This window comes from Larus michahellis, chromosome Z (assembly GCF_964199755.1).
Source record: "Larus michahellis chromosome Z, bLarMic1.1, whole genome shotgun sequence".
Lineage (NCBI taxonomy): Eukaryota > Metazoa > Chordata > Aves > Charadriiformes > Laridae > Larus > Larus michahellis.
The window spans coordinates 32,126,621-32,151,630 of NC_133930.1; the positions used below are offsets into that span (position 1 = coordinate 32,126,621).

At 35.6% G+C, this 25,010-nt stretch overlaps 1 protein-coding gene across 24 annotated transcripts in view; it reads right to left on the reverse strand.

The window, feature by feature from the left end:
• PTPRD (protein tyrosine phosphatase receptor type D) overlaps nucleotides 1-25,010 on the reverse strand; it is a 1,287,856-nt gene that overhangs the window by 41,566 nt on the left and 1,221,280 nt on the right. For all 24 annotated transcript variants that reach the window (XM_074569146.1, XM_074569145.1, XM_074569143.1 and 21 more), the window contains 2 exons: nucleotides 24,355-24,478; nucleotides 13,676-13,851 (listed from right to left, as the gene is read on the reverse strand). In XM_074569146.1, the coding sequence (XP_074425247.1) occupies nucleotides 13,676-13,851; nucleotides 24,355-24,478 (300 nt within the window). The remainder of the gene's footprint in view (nucleotides 1-13,675; nucleotides 13,852-24,354; nucleotides 24,479-25,010) is intronic.

Here is a 25,010-nt window from a genome sequence, read left to right on the forward strand (position 1 = left end):
CCAAATTCATTGAGAATTTCTTACAAACTGTAAGAAACCAGAAAAGCAGAATATTGCACAGTATTTCTGATAAACATGTGAATTATCGATCTAAGCCAAGAGAAAAACTGTGATTCCCCCACAACGAAAAATTAAGAAATGTAACTTTGAAGCTCATGCGTTCTCAAAATTTCTCACTCTGCACAATATTACTGAAAAAGACTTAGTATGCTTTCGAACTCCCCAGTCCCAAAATATTTTTGCTTGCAGATCATTTTATTTTCATCACATCACATTATAATCACAGTCTGAGAACAAGTAATCTAGATAAAGAGGAGAAAAAATTCTAAACACCGAAGCAGGTGAGCAACATTCATTAGAGGCAAAAAAACCCCTGAAACAATTTTTTACAGGAATTGATAGCTTAACTTATAGATAAGGAATTGTAATGAAGTAACTAAAAATGTTTATTGATACTGCAGTCTTAAAAATGAGATTAATAGTGTATAATATTATATGAAAAGGAATTAAGTAATTACTTCCTTGTGCCATTTACTGAAATACTCAAAGACTAAGTATTGCAGGTACTTCATGAATATTGGTGATTCATTTACAACATTCCAAATACTACAAGAAGCCACTGTTGTCTTCTGCAAATCAGACAGAAAGGTATATTTTCAATTGAGTTATTTCAATATAATTATGTAAATCTAATTTTACTTTATCATTAATATAGACATAGTGTAACTTGTGCCTATATTACTTATCTGTATTTTAGACAAAAAAGTTGTGGTTTATTATTTATTATTTATTAATTCCCATAGAATGACATGTATTGTTTCATGGAAAATATTGATACATAATAGCTGTTGCTTGTAATCTTAGCAATTCCAGGTTTAATGTAAACCTGGGACAAAACCTGTTTGGTTTGAATGATTTTTTAAAAAAATGAATAAAAATGGTAGAATGCTTTATGCACTTTTAATAAAATTAATACAAGAAATAAATGTCTGGCTATGCCTTTGCATGCCTAAACATGTAGTTCTCCTCTTTACTCTGCAGTTCCCACGTATAATTTGCATGCTCATAGAAGCTGTGCCAGCTTCCAGAAAGCATGCCTGAAAAATTAACTAGCTTTCTCACTAGAAAGGCTTTATAAAAACAATTTCCAAATGTAATAGAAATAAATGTTCAACACAAAAATTAAATGGAAATTCAGAACATAGTAGGTTACCAGCACCTTTGTAAACAACAGAAAATACTTGTTTTATTTTTATTTTGTATAGTAATATACACTATATGTTACAGTATATGTTAAACATACACTCAGACTTAGAAGCCTGTAGAAAATTGTCCCTTTTCAGTTAGGCTGGGAGAAAATAAATGTACTTGCTCTTTTAGGTGCAGATTTTAGTTTGAGGGTTTTTTTTTATTTTATTTATTATTTTATCTAACATAAACTCCAATCATTTTCTGTTTTTTCAAAAATACTTTCTGTGGGAGCTAGCTGATGCAGAGGACTACTGCCAGAAGCAGCAGACACTAACATTTCAAAAATAAATACGATTTGTAGACCAGTATATGTATTATTTGAAAGCAGAAGCTGATGAAAATATGTATCAAATTTTTAGAAAGAAAACCTGATTTTGGCTTGATGTGGATTTGACCTTCTGGAAGAGCACATGAAACATAAGTTTATGGAACTACGTCTTTTATTCCTTTTGCCTCTTGATTTTTCTCAGAACAAGAGGTCTCCTTCAGAGATGTGCCCTTACCTGCCTCTTACACCCTTTTGCTCTGTGATCATAAACCTTACAGTCCCAATACTCCTAACAATTTAGAGGCCAATTTATCTTTGTAAGAGATCAGAACAATTTTCTATCAGACTTCACCAGCAGCAGAGAAGCAAATAATATAAGTTAATTGACAGTACTTTCTGAGACAGGGTTCTTGTTAAATATTTTACCCTATATTAAGATCCTAGTCTTCAGCACTTAAAGTAAGTTTATTTTTCAGAGGCTACGTATTAACTTCTTTTCAGAAAAAAATTCTCAAACCCCTCAAGTCATCCAAAATTTAACACTAAATGTCCACAAGTCAATTTTAAAATTCTTTGCCAAATATGTTTTTGCTTTAGCTCTTTGGTCTGTGTTTAATTTCCCTGTAGTAAAGGCAATTTCTTCCTCACTTGTGCATGTTGTTTGGAAAACAGACAACTTTAATGTGGTAAGGTACAGTGATAATAACATATGCCCTCCTTCAGAAATAAAATTACAGATTTATTTATTTTCAGAGTTAGTTTGAAATATAGCTTTCATGAATTTCATAGTCCTCAACTTCCTCTTACCAACCCATCTCCCAGTTCCAAGGGTTGATCTTTTTCTCTGCAGACTATATTCACCTGCACCCAATGAGAGCTTTTCTGTGCTCCTAACTGTACATGGTTACAGAAAACTGCTTTCACCAATAATTCTCTAATGTTTTTTTGCCTGTCACTAAAGATAGCAAGATGAACAAAACAGACACATAAGCACGAACAACTGACTGGTGATTTCAAACAGTGTTTTTTGATGAGAAGTTCAATTACAAGTAATGACAGGCATACCTTTTACTACTACTTTTGCTATCTCATGATCATAGGTTGCACGCTGCCAAAACCACTACATCTGAAATCAGAGCAGTTCTCAAAAGACTACTAAATATATTATGAATCTTTTAAGTACCATAGTAGTAGACATAGCTAGAAGACACAACTAGTGATAGGCACATTCTCTTAACCTGTCCCTCACACATACGCACATTTTCTTTCTCTATATTTCTTTCACTCAGACCATGCGAATCATTGCTCTTCATGGAACTATGAGCATTCACTGAAAGCAAAGCTGTAAGAAAATATAAATGCTTTCTTTTCCATTAAAAATTAGAAGCTTAAGGCCATTTCAGACTTGAGGGGTTTAAGTAGCTACAGAGTTCCTAAGAATATTTGTGGATATTCACACTTCAACAAGTCACAGACACTAGAGAAGGCACTGTCATGCATCAACAGGGCTGAAGGAAGCATATTTCCTTATGAACACATGAATACAAAGATTCCTGACATTCAAGGATAAAGAAATAATTTTCCAGTACAAAGTTCCATCACTGAGGCTGAAAAGCCCCTTCAGGTGATTCTTAACACAAGGCAGCAGTTACAGGTCATCTGAGATTATAAGGACAAAACGCAGATCAGGAAAGAGAGCACAAACTGGTAATAGGTAGATTCATATAGTACATTCCTTGCTATAATAACAGCATATGAATTATGCTGAATGTGGAATAGGAAATAACAGCAGTATGCAACAAACTTCTTGACCTGGTTCTCTTAGTAATTATAGTCTTTTTCAGACAAAACTGTCTAATATTTTCAGATGGTCTTCCTTTAAAAATAAAGTCTCTCTACAATAAAGTTGAATGATAATAATAATTATGCAATAAAAAGGGTAGTGCCAGCTGTTCGTGATGGAAACTGCTTCAAACCCTATCAGGCTAGCTTAATGCCTTAGATAGTACAGCTAGTGTTCTGTCTCAGAGCATTTGTTACTCTGAAGCCATTTTCCTTTTTGCAACAATCCCTTGCCACCTAAAGATTAGGCTGATTTGAGTCTAAAGACCATCGGCACTGACACAAGAGCAGTACATGAGATTGTAACGCAAAGACATTTAAAAAAAACCAAACCCAAACATAAAAACAACAATGAAAAAGCCCCAATATACAGAAACACATTTTTTAGGCCTTATTTGAAAAAGATTTGGTCAAGTGTCTCTAATTCACTTTGTTTTAACTCTAAATGACACATTAAAAATATAAACTATTCACAAATAAGGCTGAAAATAAAACAGTATGAAGTTTTAGATTTTGCTTTCAAAGAGGCACTGAAATGAATAGGATCCTAAATTCTGAAAGAACTGAACACCCAGTCCCAGGTAGACAGATCTTTCTAAGTCTCACCAAATATATTCCCAAAACAATTAATCACTTCTGGAAATTTTGGTTCTTTGAATCCATTTTATACTACAGAAAAAACCCAACCTTTTTATGCACAGGTCTCTAATAATGATTTACAGTAGACACATCCCTGTGAGTACACAAAGGCAGAGATGTTGATGTTTAGTCTTGAGAACAGGGGGCTCAGGGGAGACCTTATTGCTTTCTACAACTTCCTCAAAGGAGGTTGTGGTGAGATGGGTGTTGGTCTCTTTGCCCAGGTAACAAGTTATAGGATGAGAGGAAATGGCCTCAAGTTGTGCTAGGGGAAGTTTAGAATGGATATGAAGAAATATTTCTTCACTGAAAGGGTTGTCAAGCCCTGGAACAGGCTGCCCAGGGAAGTGGTTAAGTCACCATCCCTGGAAGTATTTAAAAGAAGGGTGGATGTGGTGCTTAGGGACATGGTTTACTGGTGGACTTGGCAGTGTTAGGTTTACAGATGGACTTGATGATCTTAAAGGTCTTTTCCAACCTAAATGATTCTTTGATTCTATGATTGTTGAAGCTCATCTGAGCCAAGTGCTTGGAGTTTAAAAACTAGGTAGAAAAATAAGCACTTACGCAGTACAATATAATTCTGTTTAAGTTCTTAATTACAATAGCCTTGGAAAAGAAGTTCCAAACAGGATTTGGAGACATAAACGAATGTAAATGAACTTCAGGCTAACCAATTAATAACAAACTTTAGTCCTCTAGTAAGTCTGCAAATCAACCCTCATTACATCTACTTTTTTGAATTTCTGAGATATGATTAGTAGGCTAACAGTTAATACTGAAAGATAATTGATAATTAAAAAGATAACCCCCAAACTGTTTCCATTCTGATCCTTATGACAGAGTGTGGTATAGTTATTAAAACAAAAGGAAACAGATATTAAAAGGAATCTTGGGCATATTTGAAATGTGTTCTGTATCTCGTCTTTCATCTTCATCTATATAAGCCAAGGACTGTTCAAAACTATATTGCTAGCATCAATGTGAGATGCCCTTTTTGAACTCTTCCTAACAGTAGGGAAGGCAGGGTCTTAGTGAATTCATTTTGAAGGATGTCTGTCAAACAGTTAAGTACAGCAAGATTTTCCAAAAAGGTATTGAAAAGGTTTATGTGAATGGAACTGATGGGAAAAGTGCCTGGGCTGACTACTTTTTTCTTCATCTTCTTCCTGTACTCAAGGCTGATCACTGTGTGCAGCCTGAATAATCCTTTCACTGAATGAGACATTGCATTACAATATGAAGAAGATATTGACAAATTCAGCTTCCTATTCAAGTGCTCTAATGAAGATTTTCTATTCTCCATACAAGAGAGCTATCTCTTCTATCTGATGTGAATATTACGTAAGAAATCAGTGAAACAAAATAATCAAAAGTGTGAAACATCAGAGCAACAAAATTCTATTATTCTTATGATTTTAGCTCACTTGAAAGTCAGAAGTGAATTGATGAAACAGCATGAAAATGAGAAACAGTAAATTGGAGAATATTAAGAGGTTTCAGTTTGGATTTTGATTTTTGAATGGAACTTTGAGTCATGGTGAGCTTTCTGTTGCTAGTTTAAGACATGGATAAAATTCTTAATCTCATAAATGTATTTCATACAGTTCCTGTGATACAACCGAGAAAGACCATTTTCGGTCGAGAAAGACCAATTACCAACATGTGCCTTTCAGTAGCCAGCTGTATCCATTATCTTTCTTAGAATATAGGAAAAGCTTTGTAAATGATGGAAAATGTAAATCATAATATTCTCTTTCAGAGACACCAGAGAACCTAAATTTTCCAGACCTATTTCTAAAGACTCAAGTCTTGAGGTCTTGAGTCTTTCACCAGAATCTGCTAAATAAGGAAATGTGGGGTTATTTTTACTAAACAATACTAAATTCATTCACTGACATTTTCAAGCCTGAAATTCCTTCAAAGAATATAGAATAGAATAGAATAGAATAGAATAGAATAGAATAGAATAGAATAGAATAGAATAGAATAGAATAGAATAGAATAGAATAGAATAGAATAGAATAGAATAGAATAGAATAGAATAGAATAGAATAGAATAGAATAGAATAGAATAGAATAGTTTAGTTTAGTTTAGTTTAGTTTGGGTTGGAAGGGACTTTAAAGGTCATCTAGTCCAAACCTCCTGCAATGAGCAGGGACATCTTCAACTACATCAGATTGCTCAGAGTCCCATCCAGCCTGACCTTGAATGTTTCCAGGGATGGGGCATCTATCACTTCTCTGGGCAACCTGTTCTCCCTGCAGAGAAGGGAGACAGTTTCTTCCTGTTGTCCCTCTCTCCCAAAGACCTCCCTGCACTGAAGTAATAGGTTGCAGTGCTAAACCAAACATGAGCTAATCATTGCATTTTAAAAACCGATATGCAAAATTTTTAATTTTGCAAAGACAACTTCCAAGTCAAAATTTCAATGGCTATTCTCTATATGTGGCATATTCTCTCTGTCTGTCTTAAGAGAACACTTATATGAGGTAGTAATGTATGTCTTATCTCAAGCACAAAGCAAATGAACTAAGCAAAAAAAGTCCAGTTACAGAGTTACAATGCAGTTTTGACTAAACCACTTGCTATACACTTGCTCCAGGGAAATGGTATTCTTGAGAAAATTATCAGTCTAACAGCTAAGAGAAACCACTTCATTTATGGACATAGGATAATAACACAAAAAGATGGATAGTTGCTTTGAAAAATACTTGTGGTAGTAGCAGATATTGCCATATCATTTCAGGTAAGACTCTGGGGTAAAAACAGTTCTTAGAAGCTTACAGTGGAAGAGACTGCAGAGTTTGCTCCATTCGTGACATTATATTTTGTAAGTTCTTTAACAGTTAAACATAAATCACCTTTGGTGCAAAGTTTATTACTTTCTCCTAGAGCCCCACGGGAAGGGAAAATGGCTGTTAGCCATGAAATTTTTAACAGTCTTTCACATGCTGGAAGACTATTGTGTTTTCCTTCATTCTCTTATACATAAAACAAATCCAATTCTTTCTGACTTTCCCCATACATCATTTCTCCAACACCTGATCATTTTTGTTCTCTTCTAGATTGTCTGAAATTTACTAACATCTTTTCATATGGGGTATTCATTCTGTACTTCCTCAACTCCAAATGTGTATAAGCCGAAATAACCAGACATGGCATGCCAAAACCACTTTCAGCCTACGTAGTGGCATTACAGCATTTCTCTTCACACAGAATTAACCCTGCTTATAGCATGGCATTTCCACAGCTGTTTTACTGGGTGATATAACAGTCAAAGTTTCACCTGCACCACCTTGGCACAGCACTTCCACCTGGAATGTGCCTAGAAAAAGAAATTTTAAGCTTTATTGGTGAGAAAAAAAAAAAGAAAAATAAACTTTAAGCTTTATTTATTGTATACTACGTTAGTATACATCTAGTATTAGATTCTTACATGAATTAAGCACCTATGACTGACTGCATCTCAGTGAGAGTTGAGCATTTCCTTGCCCTTGCACCTTTGAAAATCCTGCCATAATGAACAGCCATATGGTTGAGTTTTACAATTCTGACTTGGTGGCTGGTGGCTCCAGCCCATACAATGGTGTAAGAATTCTTGGACTGTGGCCATCACATTCTGTTACAGTGAAAAAAACACAGTACAAACCTACACATTTTTATTTTTATTTTTGTAAATCTGGTGAACACATGGTCTACTTGACTTTGGAATTTAATTTTTTTTTTTGCCAGCTCTCTCATTCATTCTTCTTCTGACTCATATCTTAGCATGCTGGGAGTACTGAAGAATTGAAATAAAATTCTGATATTACTTTATTGATACAGAAGTTATTGGTTTGTCATTAAAATTAGGGAACAAACAATGCCAAAACTGCACATTTAATTCTTCTTTATTAAAACAAGACAATTCAGTATGAAAGAACGCCATCAGCAACACTTTTTATCTCCTAAATGTCTGCTGGGAGACATGTTAATTCACCTCTTACCAGATAAAGACATGCATATTTTTCTAGTTGTTGCAAAATGCAGCTAAAGTTTTATATTTAAGTTTTCCTATGTTTAAATACATATTTCATGATTAAAAAAACAACAAACAAAACATACCTGTGCTGCTAAATACAATACACCAGTGCAGCTTTTATGCATAAATCTATTACATTTTGTCTAAATACAGTAGAATAGAGGTGCATTTGGGACCAAATCGATATAATCTGTAATGAATAGTTAAGTGCATGTATTGATGACTCCTCTACTCATATTAGTGAAAATGACTTGTCCCTTAGTTTTGATCCAGTATTTTGACAGGTATTAGCTCCAGTATTACCTGTCAAAACATACTTAGGAGGAAAGATCTGAAATTTGCTGCTGAAGCCCTGAACAACAAATGTACACTAATCACGATCACGTAAAACTCTGCTGGACAGCCTGCGTTTCTCTGAAAGATCTTCATGCATTTCACACAGACAAGAAAACAATGTTCTTAGTTTTCTTTGCTTATAATTTACTGCCATGCAGATATTATTGCTTTGTCTCAGCTCTGAGGTCAGCTGTGTTAGACATCAGTGCCTACTTTGCCATCAACAAATGAAGATTCATTAAAAATGTTAGCAATCTGTGCTTTTGGAATAGAAGAATTTAGGGTTCTTCCCAGAACCGTCTTTATGTTTTACGTGCCTATAGCAAGATTGAGAAATCTTTTCGTGGCCAGGTTTGTTTCAAAGCTATTCTCACTAGAGTCCTAAGGTAGAATTACGCTTTCCACTGTGCTTATTCAAATGTTTTTTGTTTTTTTGTACTACTTGAACCTGAAAAAAAAGCTTCCCTAATTTAACTTGGTATGTCCCACTCCTTCAAAAAAACCCCAAACTAAAACAAAAAGAAAACCACCCCAAAAACCCAAACCCACCAAACAAAACATCCCCCCCCCCCAATTATTTTACTGCAATTCTACCTTCAACACACACATCTTCATCTATTGTCACACAATCTTCATTTCTCTAACACATGGGATAGTCTACAAATCTACTAAGAATGAGTTGAAAGACTCAGATGGAGGGTGCTAATTTGAGGAGATTTGTACCTGTTGCATGGCACTTGGAACAACAGAAGTACGTATTTAGTATTGCAGTAACCTCAGGAAAAGTGTGTCTGGCTTTTCCTGGGACAGTGCCAGCTCTTCTGACTCTCGGGTATCAGTGACCAGTTGAGAGAAGCTAAGTCCAGGAATTTTTAACTATCTTTAGGTGTTCATGTGGAACTGATACAGGACCCATGCAAATAGTCCTACCCATTTCAATACTGGTGAACAAAATCTGAGACAGGATACAAGACTTCTCTACTGCATTTCTTTCTACCTTCCCCTTTCCAGTGAGAACTCAGGATTCAAGATGTTAAACTTTGACAAACCAAGATGATTATTCTATGCTTATATTTTTATATATTCTTGGCTTATAATACTGATGATGATATTGACTTCCTGACAGTCAAATGAGCATCTGGATCAGGCTAACAGAATACCTCAAATGAAGTTTCCTCATGTATTCACTTAGTCATTAGCAAATTTGAATGAAGCTGATAGTATCAGTATGAAAACTAAAGCCTTCATCATCAGTATAGAAGTTCATAATCTGGCTCACATTTGAATAATTGCTAGGGTTGCCATATTGTCATTTAGCTTTGACCTGATTGATCTAATCATAAGCTCTATGGTCCCAACATATAAAATATTGCCAATGAGGTTAAGGAGGAAGGTAAGTATTTTCTATCAGCTCCAAAACAACATAATGCATGTATTCAAAATAAGGAGCTATACAGCAAAGAAGGAAAGGATTGAATTCTCTTTCAAGTCAATGATTCACAACAGTATCCTACCCTGAAACAGGAGACAGGACTAAAAGTTTCCTGTTTAAGGCAATATTATTGTTTGCTATAAAGTGGGATTCTCTGTCTTCATCTGATTATTCACATAATTCACTACAGCACATGAGTTCTCAGAACATTCAATTAATTCAGAAGATCTAAAACATAATAAAAGGAAAAATCTGCACTCCTGGGGGCAGAGGGAAGACAGAGGAATCGGGAAGAAAGGCATCACACATTAATGCTTTACATGCTTTAAAGCCTTCCTTAGTGTAACACACAACTTCTTTTCCTAACCTCTAATTTGCAACCTTCAATATTGTTCTTTTATTTCATTTAGATTAAACTCATGTATGTGAAAAATATGCTACCAACTTTGTTCCATGCACTGCCAGTGTGTATAATCTTTTTTTGATATAAATTATGTCCACGGTAGCTGAATGATGGGACTGACTTTCTAGTCTGGTTTAGGTCAAGTGATATTCAGGTGATGACATTTCATACAAAACCAACAAAGTGTGAAAGGTTATAAGTGAAAGTGCTTCTCTTTTCCTGCAGCTTCCTTTTAGGCAAACAAATGAATAATGAATTCACTGTAACATCTTCATTTGATGTACTCAGCTGTAAAATATGTACATTCTCAAAGCTGAAGTTACTCAGACATCTAACACATGCTAATGAACCAACTTTGTTTCTGCAGATGCAATTAAAATCCCCATCTTTATCTATGCAGTCCAGGTTAAAAGGCTGATAACAAGCTGCAGGACTACATAATGAAAAAAGCAAGCTAAACAGAAATGACGACATGGAGATGGAAAGTAGATGAAGTCCCAGAGAGAAATGATTTTGCCTTGCAGCAGGAATAATGATCAGGCTGCCAAGACACAAAAGCAATCAAAAAGGAATCAAAGGAAAAAGAAACAAAATTAGTGAAGATCTTAATCTCTAATGGTATGTAAAAGTGTTTATATTTCATGTTTGAAATTTCACTTGGTCTCCTGCTAAAAGGACATGCTATATAAAAATGATAGCATGAGAAAAAATAACAATAAAATGTTGTCATCGTATTCCTTTTCCACATAGGTATTCCCACTGCTGCCTCACCATCAATATGATTAACTACATTACATGTAGTTACTGTCTTAAAAGAGGTAACTGGTATGCCATATTCTCAGAGTTGCGGACTCTTTAAGATTGGAGCTGAATTAAGTACCGGACAGCTGGTCCCTAATGCTCTGCATTGAGTGCATAAAACTCACTTGACCGACGAACACAGAATGAGCTAATATATGCAGAAAAAACACGCAAACAGAAGCCTTGAATGCACAGACAATCCATTGACTAGATTGTCTGGTCTCTCATTACACTCAGGGAATGTATCGCTGCTGAATGCTAATCACTTCTGGAGGTGATTACTATTCTGATCAGTGGTTTTTTAGGGTGCAGTCGGCAAAGGCTAGAGTTAGCTTAAAACTCTGCTAGGCAATTATTGGAGAGAATGAGTAGAATTTCATTTAGTTACATCAAAACATCTTTCTAGACAGTGGCTGTCTGTGGCCTGCAGTATTAAGATAAACTCTCAAGTATTTAAGCACACCTTCTGCAATGGGCTGCTTATTAGGATCAGATTTTTTTCTTAGCACTGATGCTATTTAGCAGAAACCTTATTATATAAGAAGTAATTAGTGAAGAAATAGGCAAAATTTCATTTGCTTAATTCCAAACAACTGTCAGTGCCTAGACTAGACAAGGCCTGTAGACTCAAGATAAAATGAAAATTTCTGATAAAATTACCCTCTGCTATGTACTAATTGCCATTGGGTATGTACAGGCAACGGTGTTAAAGTAGGTTGAATTTACATGCAAAAAGTGATTCTATAACCAGAATGCTCTACAATGCTCAAATTGCAAAAAATCTACTCTATTTTTAAAAAGTGATGAAACAGTAAAACAATAAATATATGTATATGTACCTTGGTGAGCCTCCAGAAAGTAATGACTGTTGCCAAGAAGTTCAACAAGTTATGTAATCATTGTAATTATATGTATCCAAGCATGTGAAAAAACCATCAATGCCAACATAGTACAGCTTTAGGCTTTATGGTGCGTTCACCCCTGTTCCAAGCTTACACATGCAAAAACATTTTCATTTTGAAATGGAGCTCATGCATGAGTTACTGAAATGTCATTTATTATCCAGTTACCTCCATAAGATACTTTTAACTGATTTAAAAGCTTTTCTGGATGATAAATCTCCTCTCCTCTTCCCTAGTCTCTCTTTCTAGTTCTCCCTAGTTGTCCCTTTCTGAACTGCTCTTGGTCCTCTGTATTGATGGCATTTTTTAACATATGTTGCACAGCACCTTAGGTACCTTAGCTCTTTGTATTGCTAAGGGCCTTACACCTGCAATCCTGCAGCCTGCCTCCCACTTGCAGCTTCCTACCTTTTCACACAAGCTCCCAGGACACCAGTGGCAGTACACCAGAACACCTGTGGCAGTATTTTTCCTGTTATTCATCTCCTGGATTTATACTTGCAGACCGTGATACTGTTGTTACAGCAGGTTCCCAAGGGAAGCAATTGCCACTGGTGTTAGCATCACCCCTTCTTTCTCCCCTTTCCTGATTTCTACATTTGGTTGTAACTTCTGGTTTACACTACAGGACTCATTAATGGGTTTGCAGAAAGCTCAGCAGTGAACCAGCCGTGTAGCACCTTCCCAGTCAACAGGTGCTCCCAGCAACAATAACAGCACCATACGCAGGAACAACCTATGGGGAAAATGTCTTGACATAAAATACAGAGTTACTGTGGGAAAAGTACAAACAGGGAACCACCTGCTCTAGTGGAGAGGGTGCCGAGGGCTGGATACTCCTTTTTCTGATTGGCCAGAAAAACCCTTTGGAGAAGGGTTTTTCCCTTTTCTTTTTCTCACCATCTTTCTCTTCTTATGTTTTCTTCCTTTCACTCCCCGCCCCCGCTCCCAAACCATCCACCATTAGAATCGATGAACACCATCAAATACAGACCTGCTAGTAAATCTTCATGCAACATACAGTGGTGTGTTGCCACTCTTTCCATCACTTTCCTTAGTATATATCAAAAAAGTATTACTTTTGATTTCCCTTCACATACAGCACAACTTTTACTATAACACTTCTATTACTAGAATAATATCCTTATGTTTTAGTCCTTCACTTTCCTAATTTTACTTTGCCCTATAAAATGGAATTTGAAATATCACAGGTAAATTTGTATTCTATTACTGCATATGCTGTTGTGGAGCTTTTCTAGCACGCAGCATCTGCTAAAAAAGAACAGTTTTATGTTTCTTAAGCAAATCCAAATCCTCACTGATCTTAAATAATGTTTGATCTATACCACATAAAACTGGAAATTGAATGCTGTTGACATATATTAACTCTAATAGGATGATACAATCATATGCTTAATATGCTTGATATGCTTGAGGAAGTAATATTTTCAATCACCTCCTACTATTTCCAGTATGATTGAAAAAGAAAAAAAAAACAAACAACAGAACAACATTGTGGATCAAGAGATTTCAAGTTTTTCAGAGTACCAAAAAACCTACAAAATAAGTGGTGTGACTTGGTATTTTCACAGTGGAATTAACATTTCCTCTATAAGTGATTTTCAGAGAACAGACACTTTTAATTGGTGGCAGACTAGAAAAAATCAGTTCTTGTGCATATACAGCAGGCAGACCAACATACGTGGAAGAAGCAAAAATCTTATGTAAGCGATTACTCTGGTACAATATTATTAACATTTTATATGCTTTCCTTACCCTGGACCTCTCCTCTAGTTTTGTCATCATGACGACTGTTGCACCCCGTTGCTCCCACATCATTCTCCAGAAGTCACCGAAGGTTTCTGGCAATGCCCCTTGCGTTGCTATATAAGCATTCTGCTTTCTGTATCCATCTATGTAGTTGGCATTGATATAGTCACTGCCCGGTATGCCTGCAAAGAAAGAAGTGTGAAAACATGCGGCAGCATTTCTGTGCTGTTCTATTGTACAAGGGCTAAAAAACCCCTGTGACACAGCTGCATCGGTGAATCTTAGCTTGCTGCGTGCCCAGTAGTACATGGGTACTTGCAAGTGAGTGTATGCCATTTGTGGAGCCGAGGGGTATTATGGGCTTTCTGGGAATAACCATTTCTTTGAAACAAAGGACACAGTCTAAAAAGGAAGTACAAAAGAAGCCTGAAAATCTGTAGCGGATGGAGAGACGTGGTAGTGGAAACATCAGCATTTATAAGTTGATCTGACATTGCTTGCAGTCACCTGCCAGTATGGCAGCCTCCGCCTGGGCCAGACAGGGAAGCCTCTCCATCAGATGCCCTGAGTGCGTTCCATTTAACACTCTCATTGAGCTCATTGCATCTCTTCTAAATATAGAAAAAGGGTTAATGTTGTCAGACTATTAATATTACTGCTACATTCACTTTTCCCATTAAATGGGAAGCTAACTATGAGCTTTATTTTAACAAAGCACATTTAAGAAACAGTGGAATCTGCTATATGGTGCATGCATGAAATAAAGACCTCTGTTAGTCTGAATAAAAATTAAATACATGAAAAGAGGAGGGAATCCAAGACCTATGGGCACATTGGACCTACACTGTCAATTGCTCAAGGCTCAGGTATTTTGGACAAGACCTACAGGGGGACGACTTTGGGTGTGTCTACCAGACACATGTCCATGCTTTGAGCCACATAGGAGCTAGTCAGCTCCTAACTGGAATGTATTTAACTGAGAGTGTGCAGTGCCATGTCTGTACTGAGAGCTGGACCATAACATGCCACCTGCCAAAGCTGAGGAGAAGTAGCGGCTGTAGTGAAGATCATGTTACTAGTCTGGGCTAATAAGGCAGCCATACTCACAGAAAGGGGAAAATATGGACATACAGGTCTCAGTCCCATCCCTCCTGTATTCAGCAGTGCAGTGTCCAGCTTTTAAGTCTGACTATGTGCATGTTGGAAGACAAAGCATGGCAGGCACTAGTTTCAATGTCACTGCTGTTTTTTTAACTGATGACTTGAGAAAGAAAAGATACTCATGTGAGATCTCAGTGCTGGGGTGATGGCAAAGCAGTATTTCCCATACTAGTGCAGTGTTGAACATCGAATTATTCCCCAGAAGAGTTAGCTGAAATACAGAACTGTGTATCTTAACAAAATGATACAAAAGGTTTGTTAAAGTAATTAACAGAAATTACTTCTTTGAGCAGCAATGAATGATTTTTGCTTACACAGCCAATCTGCCATGATCAAGTCTACAGCCTCAGGGTATGATGCAGGTTTCACAAACTGTTTCAAAAAACAGTCAAGGTGATCCAAGCTCCCTGGCTTATTCTAAAGCTGTGGCTATTTTCACTCCACAAAGCAATAGAGTTTAATTTCTTTGGCTATGAAACACATTAAATTATCAAATATCTTTAATGAAATGTTTCCCAAGCTTTCTGTCAGAAACTGAACCTCCAAATCTATCCTGATGTCTTATCTCCTGCTGGTGATCCCAAACCAGTAATTATTGCGGCTGCACACTCCTGTCTTTCCTGACGATCAAGTGGCATACATCTGAAAACATCTTCCAAAATAATTTAAATTTGAATGGAAAGTAGAGGTATGACTTTAGCACTTTTTTGTTTGTTTGTTTGTTTTTAGCTACAATTTCAAGAGTTTCTACAGTCATTCTGGGTAAGCTTAGTGTTACATGCCACTACTTACTTAGCAATGAATAAACCCACTGATTAACTGTGACACTAATTAAAAGCCAATATAATCGTGAAATGATTGAGATTATGGGTTACTGCAGCTGTAGTCTGGCATAAAATTTTGTCTTTACGCCCAAGAAAGCTTAATAGATTTTCTTGTTTTATATGTTCAAATTACATTTAATCACGAATTTAAATTTGATTTGACTTTCTATATAATTAAAGGAAAAATCTGACAAAATATTTCACTCCTCATGCAAGATGCATGGATGGACACAGGAAGACTGGCTCACTATCATTAGAACTGCTTGAAAGTATCTTCTGGGAGAAAAGTAAAACAAAATTAAAAACCTTTGAAACCTTCATAGTCTATTGCTAAAAAGCATGATTTCCCTCCATGAAAGGCAAATATTGGAGTTCAAAAGACTCACTCTTGTAGACTTGAAACTTTTTTACATGACACTTCTCATTGTGGATTTTGGAATTAATGACTTAGAAAATACAACTGCTAGGCACAATGCCGTATTTTCCTCCTTTATCAAGATAATAAAATGTTTTTGCACAAAACAGATGAGAAAGAAAAATGAAGCCAACAGGAGAAATCTACACCAACTGGGTATTATTACCAAAGGAACTGAGAAAGCTGGCAAGAAATGTTTGCTGCATAAATTAGAATTATATTATGATGCCTGGTATCATACTTTGAAGCATATGTTATAAATAAAAGCCTGAGGAAAAAATGAAAAAGAAAAACAACACTTTGTAAAGTGGTTAAATGATCTTCTGGGAAAGCTGTCCTCTGGAGCTGATACTGCACAAACTCAGCGTGAAAATTAAGCATGAGAAGTATTGCAAACTGTGCACTAAAGAATTATCTTTAGAAATCTTAGCAGCCAATCCTAGTATCTGATGTAAAAAAATACAGAATATCTAAAATTGCAAGTACTCTACTTCCTAACTTGTATTAAATTTATTGATAAATCATATTAAAAGAAGTAACTTCTAAATTAAATAAATTCTAATTCTTTAAATTAGAAGCTTTCAGATTATTCTTCTTTGATCACAGATGCAAGTAAGGAAGAATTAAGATTAACAATTACTGATATTGTTATCAGTACGAAGAGGATTTCTTCCCAGCTAGTGGAAAGAAGTGGAAATTTCCATTCTATTTCTCCACTTGCCTTTAATGCCTTTGTGCCTTAGAGGACACAAAAAATTCTGTATGTTCTTTAGCCAGAAAAATCCTTTTAGAAGGCAACTCAGCCTCATGGAGCATGAAAAGGATGTTGCTGGGACATGGACAGGAAGGTCCATTTACCACAGGACCTGAGCAACTGCCAGTAACTTCACTAAAGCTGTTTTAGGAAAAACTAGGTGCTGCTCCAACACTTTGCACTGTGACAAGATTTTCATCAAGGGTTTATCTCTAGTAGAATACAGTGCTCTATAGGGTTATGTCTCTACTGCGATCAAGAGGACAATAGGATTCACAATGCTAAGCTCCATTGGTTCTTTCACCCACAGTATCCATTAGGTGTTTTCTTTGTTCTCCGTCCATTCTCATAGTTCCTTCAAGTATCATGTCTATTTCTCACAGAGTCTCTTTTCATCACTGTTTTCATGCATGACCTCAGTTTCACATCTTGTTCCAAAATCCTTTTGTATTCTGTAATACCATTTTCCTTTTCTCACTTTCTATCTCACACTTTGCCACACCAGTTTTTGCTTCATCACCTATGTCCCCACAACGCCCAAACTTAAAGCCCTCTAGGGAAGATGCCTTATCATAAAAGGCCTAATGAAGTGTGTGCAGTTTAAAAATAACATATACAAAACCTGAACACCTCTAAATATCTACACTGACCAAGCAGAAACAATTATCATGGGAAAATAAATCTAAATATTAAAATTATACTTTATGCAATGACTTTTCTGGCCATAACCTCATTCTGAGCTGAGAAAGCTGAACAATTCTCTGTCAAGTCTAATAGTGCAAAAACAATCAAATGACAAATAGTTTGACTGCAGTACAATGAAATCCTGCATACCTTTGTTAGCTGCCATAGCTTGAAGGCAACATACCCACAAGCACAGCAGCCATTGCCATCATTACTTAAATTTGGGTTTAACAGTTAAAGAGAGGTCAGTTGTTCTATAAAAACATGGGTCAAGAAGGGGGCAAAGAAACCAAATTCTGTCTTCAGTAATATTGATATTAACCTTAACTAAGTCTATTGGCATCAGTGGGGTTTACTGCAGATTTAGGATGGCAGATCTGAAGTGCAAATTTAAGGTAATCCGCACAGTATAACCTGACTTTTACAAGTTTCACGAAGGCAGAGACACAGTTTCTGCGCAAAAAGTCATCTAAAGACTAAGCTTCCAGGCCGTAACTCTACCATAACTATTTTCTAGTAGCCTTTTCAACGACGGTGACGAATGACCAGAGTCAGCAATCTCCTTACTCTGCCAGACAGGAATCGAGCACAACGAGGGAAGAATCACATGAATAGTTGAGCATAAAAGACATCCCATTTTCAAATATCTCAAGAAAACGAAGCTGTCCAGATTTTACAGAGTAAGAGTGAATGAACAATGCCACAAAATTAGACAATGCCACAATTAAAGTGCAAAAGATTTAAAAAAATGAGCTCTATAGCTTCTGATTTATGCTGTACTTATGAACTGAGATTACGGTACAGCTTGCTGTAATGTAGACTCAGATCCACAGGGCTAATAACGTAGACTTCAGAATTATTCACTTGATTTCCTGAAGACAGTTATAATCTTAAATACCTTTAATTAGACTTCAAATTTTATTCACAAATTGAAATCAATTCATGAAATTATTTCAAGCCTTTACAAAGGCTAAGTACAGAACCGCCTTTCTGTTTGAAACAAATTGAACCATAAACCTTTGTTTCTGTGCTGCTTCCCTAAGAGATGTGCTGTTAGTCATAAAAAGAGTGTGAAGTAGTAGGATTAAATTCTGTCATGCTTGTAGACAAGTTGGAAAAATGCAATGATGAACGCAAAATGCTGATGAAGCTGTACTGTTGGTTTAAATCAACGACTGATGTTTTGAACTATGTCAGAGCAAAAATCAACTAAGGCAGTTACTAGGTGCCAGTAACAACTGTTTATGTGGAAGTTTTTGTAACATAAAATCTATATAATTAAGGAGATTATCAAATTCAAATGGTCTAAGCACAAATCTGGACTGAAAAATGAAGCAGCACAAGACTAATGAAGATACTGTAGTAATGAATATGGGTAAAACGAAAACTATTTACAAAGACTGAGGAGATTTCACTACGTATCATCCTGACAACATAAGGTAAGACGGAAAAAGAAATGACACAAAAAGAAAACCTATAGATTGCTGGATTGTGGATGAACTATTAGGACTAGGAGAGCCTGGTGAAGAGGGAAAGGATGACAGATACGGAGCCTCAAAGTGAAATGTTGAATTATAGAGAATTATGGAAAGAAGGCAATACCAAAAAAAGGGTGGGCAGAAGACACAGAATTAAGCAGGACAAAGAAAGGGCTTGTGTAGAGGACAGAAGACAAATAGTTGAAAGAAAAAAAAGGTGAGAAAAAAATGAAAAAGGTGAAATCTAGGGATGGAAACTAAGAACTAGCAGCTGTAGAAGATCTGCAGGTAAGAGAAGAAACTTGGAATGTGAGTAGCAGAAAAACAGGCTAGGAAACAGGAGGAGGTCTGTCAAGAAAAAGGAGGCTTGGATTTGTTTTGTTTTATTTTAATAGTTGGCTAGTATTAATAAAGAGTAAAAAATGAAAGTAAATGGATTGTTCAGTGCAGTTCCTCAGAGAAAGAGATAATAGCATTGTGCCAGCCCAATGGACACAATATATTGAGATAGCAGTATGTTGCATGATAGTGAAGTTGAAATCCAACATGAAGTCATCATACTGTGACTACATTACAGCTGTCTGAAACTTGATTCGGTGATTCTTCATCTCTTTAAGACTGAGTAACATCGAAGTTAACTATCAAAGGAGTCTTTTTTTTTTGATAGAAATATTAATTTATACCTTTAAATGATGCACTAAAAGGGCTAATGAGTGCTGGTGAGTTTGACAATTCAATAATAATCAATTATTTGATAATCCCTGGAAGTGTTCAAGGCTAGGTTAGACGGGGCTTTCAGTAACCTGGTCTAGTGGGAGGTGTCCCTGCCCATGGCAGTGGGGTTGGAACTAGATGATCTTTAAGGTCTTGTCCAACCCAAACCATTCTATGATTCTATGATAATTGCTGCAAAAAACCAGTTTCAGTATAAATGTGCACAGTAAACTGTGAGGTGCCAAATCTTCGTTACCCATTCAAGAACAAAGCCACTAGATATTTTCCCAAAGCCTTCCCCAATGCATAGTGTGGGCACATATAGAGGAAAAAGTCAGAATTGTTCTGAGATGATTTCAAGGGTATCAAGAACGACACCATATTTGTTGTTAAGTCACAACTATAACAGCTTACGAAGATCCATAGGCCAAAATTATCATACCCCTACAACTTGTCTCAGCATTGTTGTTGAGACAGTCATCATGAAGTCTACTCTATGAAGTCTACTTCATAGGGATTTCTACACCATGAATTTTACTTCCCTGATCTTTCTGTACCCTGTTACCTTACCACTGAAATACTTTTATTGCTTCTAAGCTACTCGAGACTCGCAGGGAGAAGGGGCATACAATTACTTTAAGTTTGTAATTGTATATTATTAGCAGAATGCAACACAAATGCAATGTGAGAGAGCATAAATAATTTGTACAGTCCATGAATGTTCAACAGATGTTCAAGAATCTATATTGACTGGAATACTTTCTAAATCTTAAGATGATGGCCTACACACTTGCTGATAATTTATCAATAACTGGCAATCAGACAATATAAGAATATTGGCAGTTTCTTGCCTTTTTCTTTCTTGACCATTTATGTTACATTTATATTACATTTTGGCTGTAGGAGCATTTTTAAAGCCACTAAATTTCCCATCAAACAAAAATTACACTGCTGAAATATGATAGATATTATTTTTCAAATTTTTTTTCATCATCAGTGTTACACAAATCCATGACACATACGGCAGACTTCTAGTCTTGGATGGCTCCTAAAAGAACTGGCAAGACTTTTTAAAATGCAGAATGTTTAATCATTTTTTCCCCAGTATTTTATTTACTCCATACAGGTTTAAGATCACAGACCTACCTACTTTGACTTATCTATTTCTCTTTTAATCAGTAAATTCTGCCCTCAAATCCATTTAGATGCATACAATAAACTTCACTATGTTATAATGTTCTTTCAGTATACTGTAAAATTCCAAATGTCCTCTCAGACACATCCAAAGACAGCACAACATGAGTGATGAGATTTCAAGAACACAGGAAAAAAATTTTGCAAAGTAATATTTTTTTCAGGTAGAAATTCAAATTACTACAACTAATTTGAGTTTTCCTTTCAAAGGGACACTTAATGTAATAAAATTTAACCAGTAGTGAGTTTAATAATCTAAAAAATTATTCTTGCAAAGTGAGCAATCATGTGGAGGAACTTCATGTTATATGCAATTACAGAGGCCAAGAACGTAGCAGGCATTCAAAACCAGGTTTGAACACACTTAATAAGAGTTATAAAAGGTACCAAAATAAACATTTTGAAAGCATTACTAAGCCTTGTGTTTCAGGGCTAATGCAATTTTTAACAACTTGATGTTATCAATGGGTGAAAAGAATTAATTTCAAATCTCTACTTCTTAAGACTTTCTAGGAATCTCTTCATAGTGGCTACAGTCAAAGGTAGGCAACTGAATAAAACCAGCCTTGTGACCCATTCGAGAGTAGCAATTACAGTATTCCATATTTGTGCAACACCATCAAGAAGCAAAGTGGCCATCAGTGAAGGATTACAGTTTGGCAGGTGCTTGGTTTCTTTTTCATATATATTTACTCTTAAGCAAGGATCAAGTGTTTTGGTGTAGAATGGAGCTCTTCATCTTAGAAAGATCATGTTTATTATTCAAACCTCACTGATAATATTAGTCTTCCTACGGCCACCAAAGAATTGCAGATAAGGCCTATATCTGAAATCCAACCAAATATTCTCCATACAGTTGTAACGAAATGTAATATGGTCCAAATTTAGGTCCTGATCATCTCGTATAGTAACTTAGGTAATGGAATTTTATTTTTTTTAAACAATATTTAAAGTATTGGTTTCCCTGGTAGCATGAAAACAAATGCAGCTGTCAACTAAGATGCTAGGCAAACTGCATATTTTCACTGCAGGAATATTTACTTAGAAGTTGAAAGAGAAGCACTTATTACCAGATGCTAAGACCAATGAATTAAACTTAGGAAGGTACACACAAAGAATTTCAGAAAGGCAATCATATAAAAACCTAGTAGGAAAAAATTTAAAAGGACAATTAAATACTAATTTATTACTGTTTCCCAGACAAATCATCATAGCATAAAAAAGGCATTTAATATTTGGTTTATGTTGCTTTTTGCACCATAAACTGAAGACTAAGAATATACTTAAAATTATGCAAATCACCACATGGGTCAAAATCCCATTTGTGGTTTTACTTCCAACATTGATATTTCAAAGGTTTATAACATTCTTCTTTGTTTAGAGTCACTGACTATTACAGATTTAGACATTTTAACCTCATAGTGGTATTTCTTACTTAAAAAGGGAATTAAACATTACAGTTTAACTGTATGCTGTCCCTGCTCCTGAAAATACTTGGTTCTTTCCTACAGGTACAATGTAGATTTTTTTAATATTTTTACCATCTATTATTTTAAAACATGGCCTAATGTACTATGTAATTAGGTATTTTTAATTACTTTGACTAATGTTTTCTGTTTTGTCTCTTAAATTTTCTTCCTATTTTCTGAATATGTTCATTTTCTTTAAGGGAACCAAATCTCATGGGACATTTACGTGAAGGGGAACCTGGCAGAATTTTTTAAGCAAGCCCAGATATCTGACTTATAAATTAACAAATACATTTATTTGCAATTGTATTTTTCCTCTTCTTCTTTCCCCCATTACACAATGTTTTTTCCATATAAAATCCTGTGAAAATCTCGAGTCTTCTGTCAAATAGACTTATTTCTGTGTTAAAAATTTTGTTCCAAAGAACTTTACATAATTCAGAACAGCTGTTTAATTGGTGTTCTTGGCCTTTCCTGACCACATACTTAGTTCCTTCTCTGGCCCAGTTACATAGAAAGGAATATTTTTCTTTAATGACATCACATATAACGCTAATTAAAGCACCTCCTCTCGTGTTAAGACAAGTAGTTTCTTGGTACCAGGTAGCAGCAGGTTCCTGCACAGCTATATTATTCTACAAGGCAATGTGAAAAATTGTAAGTGATGTTACAAACAATCTTGTCAGAACTGCTATATGAGCTGCAGAGGTGGAAGAAACATAAGCAGATTATCATATGCAAATTCTTCAAGGCAATCATTTAAATTTTCTAATACATTTGAGAAGTTCTTATCTGTGTTATCAAAGCCTACAGTATGCAGCTGCAATAAATAAGGGAAGATCTAAACTTCAATCAGTGGAATTGCCTTTTTCTTCACCAAGCAGATAATATTAAAATGGATTACACCTATACATATTGTCCCTCCTGTATCCAGTATCTTCAGGTCTGGAGTAGCCAAAGGTAAGAAGCCGTTTATAACTGTAAATTAAAACACCTTGCAGTTTAAATTGTAGCATGTTAGGAATGAAATAATTATGACTTTGAATACAGTTCCCTATATCTTATGTATCATACGCAAGTCGTGTCAGAGTTACTAAAGGCAAACTTTATTTTCATTTAAATTTTTTCACTTAAATATATAATTGATTACATTCTGGCCATCTTTAATACCTGACTGTCAACAAAGAGAAGAAACTGAAAATCTGTCTTCATCCCAGGAAGCAGGTTAATGGTAAGGCAGAACTGGTAAGAAAATAAATCCTCTGAGTGAGAACCAGTGCTTCCTGTTGCTTTAGCACTTGGTAAAACAGACACAGTACCCAGGGCTGATCACCTTGGACAGTTTGCTTTAGCTAAAACTCTAAAACGTTCAACTTTTTGAAAAGCTTTTTGACAAAGAAAGATAAAATGAAGAGCTCTCATTATAGCCCTCTGCCAATCTTTTGGCAGTGACATACTGAGGTTCTAACAATGTCTGCATATGGGCATTTGTTTAAATATTCTTGTTTAACATTCGGATTGTAAATGGTCAAGAAAAAAAATGTTTTAATACAGAGTTCTCAAACTTCTCTCTGAGAACAGAAAGTTGAACTGATTTTTTTCCCCCACATTAAGGATTTGGCAACTGAAACTCAATAATCACATATGTTGATAATGTCATTAATTGACAAAACCATCGATTCGTGCATGGTTACTGCTATATTTGCTTTGTAGAATTGGTGTAAGTAAACAGCTGTGATAATTTATTTTAGATAACATGTTGGTATACACACAGGGACTGATGCATTCAGTGTTATATGTGACCCTGTGTCAGTTTTAGTGAATTTTCATAATGAATTACTGAGGATGAACATCAGAAAAGGATTGTCATTATAGGAATTTACTGGAAGTACTTCAATTAATACTTCATTATATTACTATACAAAGGTATCAGGAGGTAAAATTATACTGGATTTTAGGATTTAATTAGTTTAAGTTTAAAGGTCTCCTTACCTTCTATTGCTGAGAGTAGAACACGAGAATGGTCATATGCAATTACATTCGCATATCTATTCTTTGGTTTGTTTACTTCGAGATTAGAGTGTTCCCATGTGAACTGCTGGCCGGGATCAATAGACTTCAAAAGAGAAAGAGAAGAAACGGAAACTTTTAGCTAAGGACTAGGTACTTGTTGCATTTATAATGATTACAAACCATATGCTCTCATAGTTTAGTCTGGAAATATTTTGCTTTTGAAAGAAAACTATGACTTCGGGACACATTGTAACATATATAACATATAATATAAAGCATTTTGTATTTATGCATCTGAAATGTCCATCAGGAATTTAAACCATAAGCTTTTCAGATCCAAGGCTTTCTCTCAGAGGGGCAACGGTATGCCATCCATCTTTTTATCTTTTCACTCAGTTTGGAAAGGGAGGGGTTCTAACATAACATAGAATGAAAAAAATGTCAGAAAACTCAAAACCACTCGGATCGAGAGGAATAAATATTTCTGTCTTTCTCTATTACTAAGTGCACATGTTCAAACAATTCTGTGTCCTGTTTACTAAATAAACTCCAAATGTTCCTGAAGTTTTCCAGAAGAAAAATAATGTTGTTTCTGTTTTTCCAATTTGATGCCAGGCCAATACATGATACCAGTG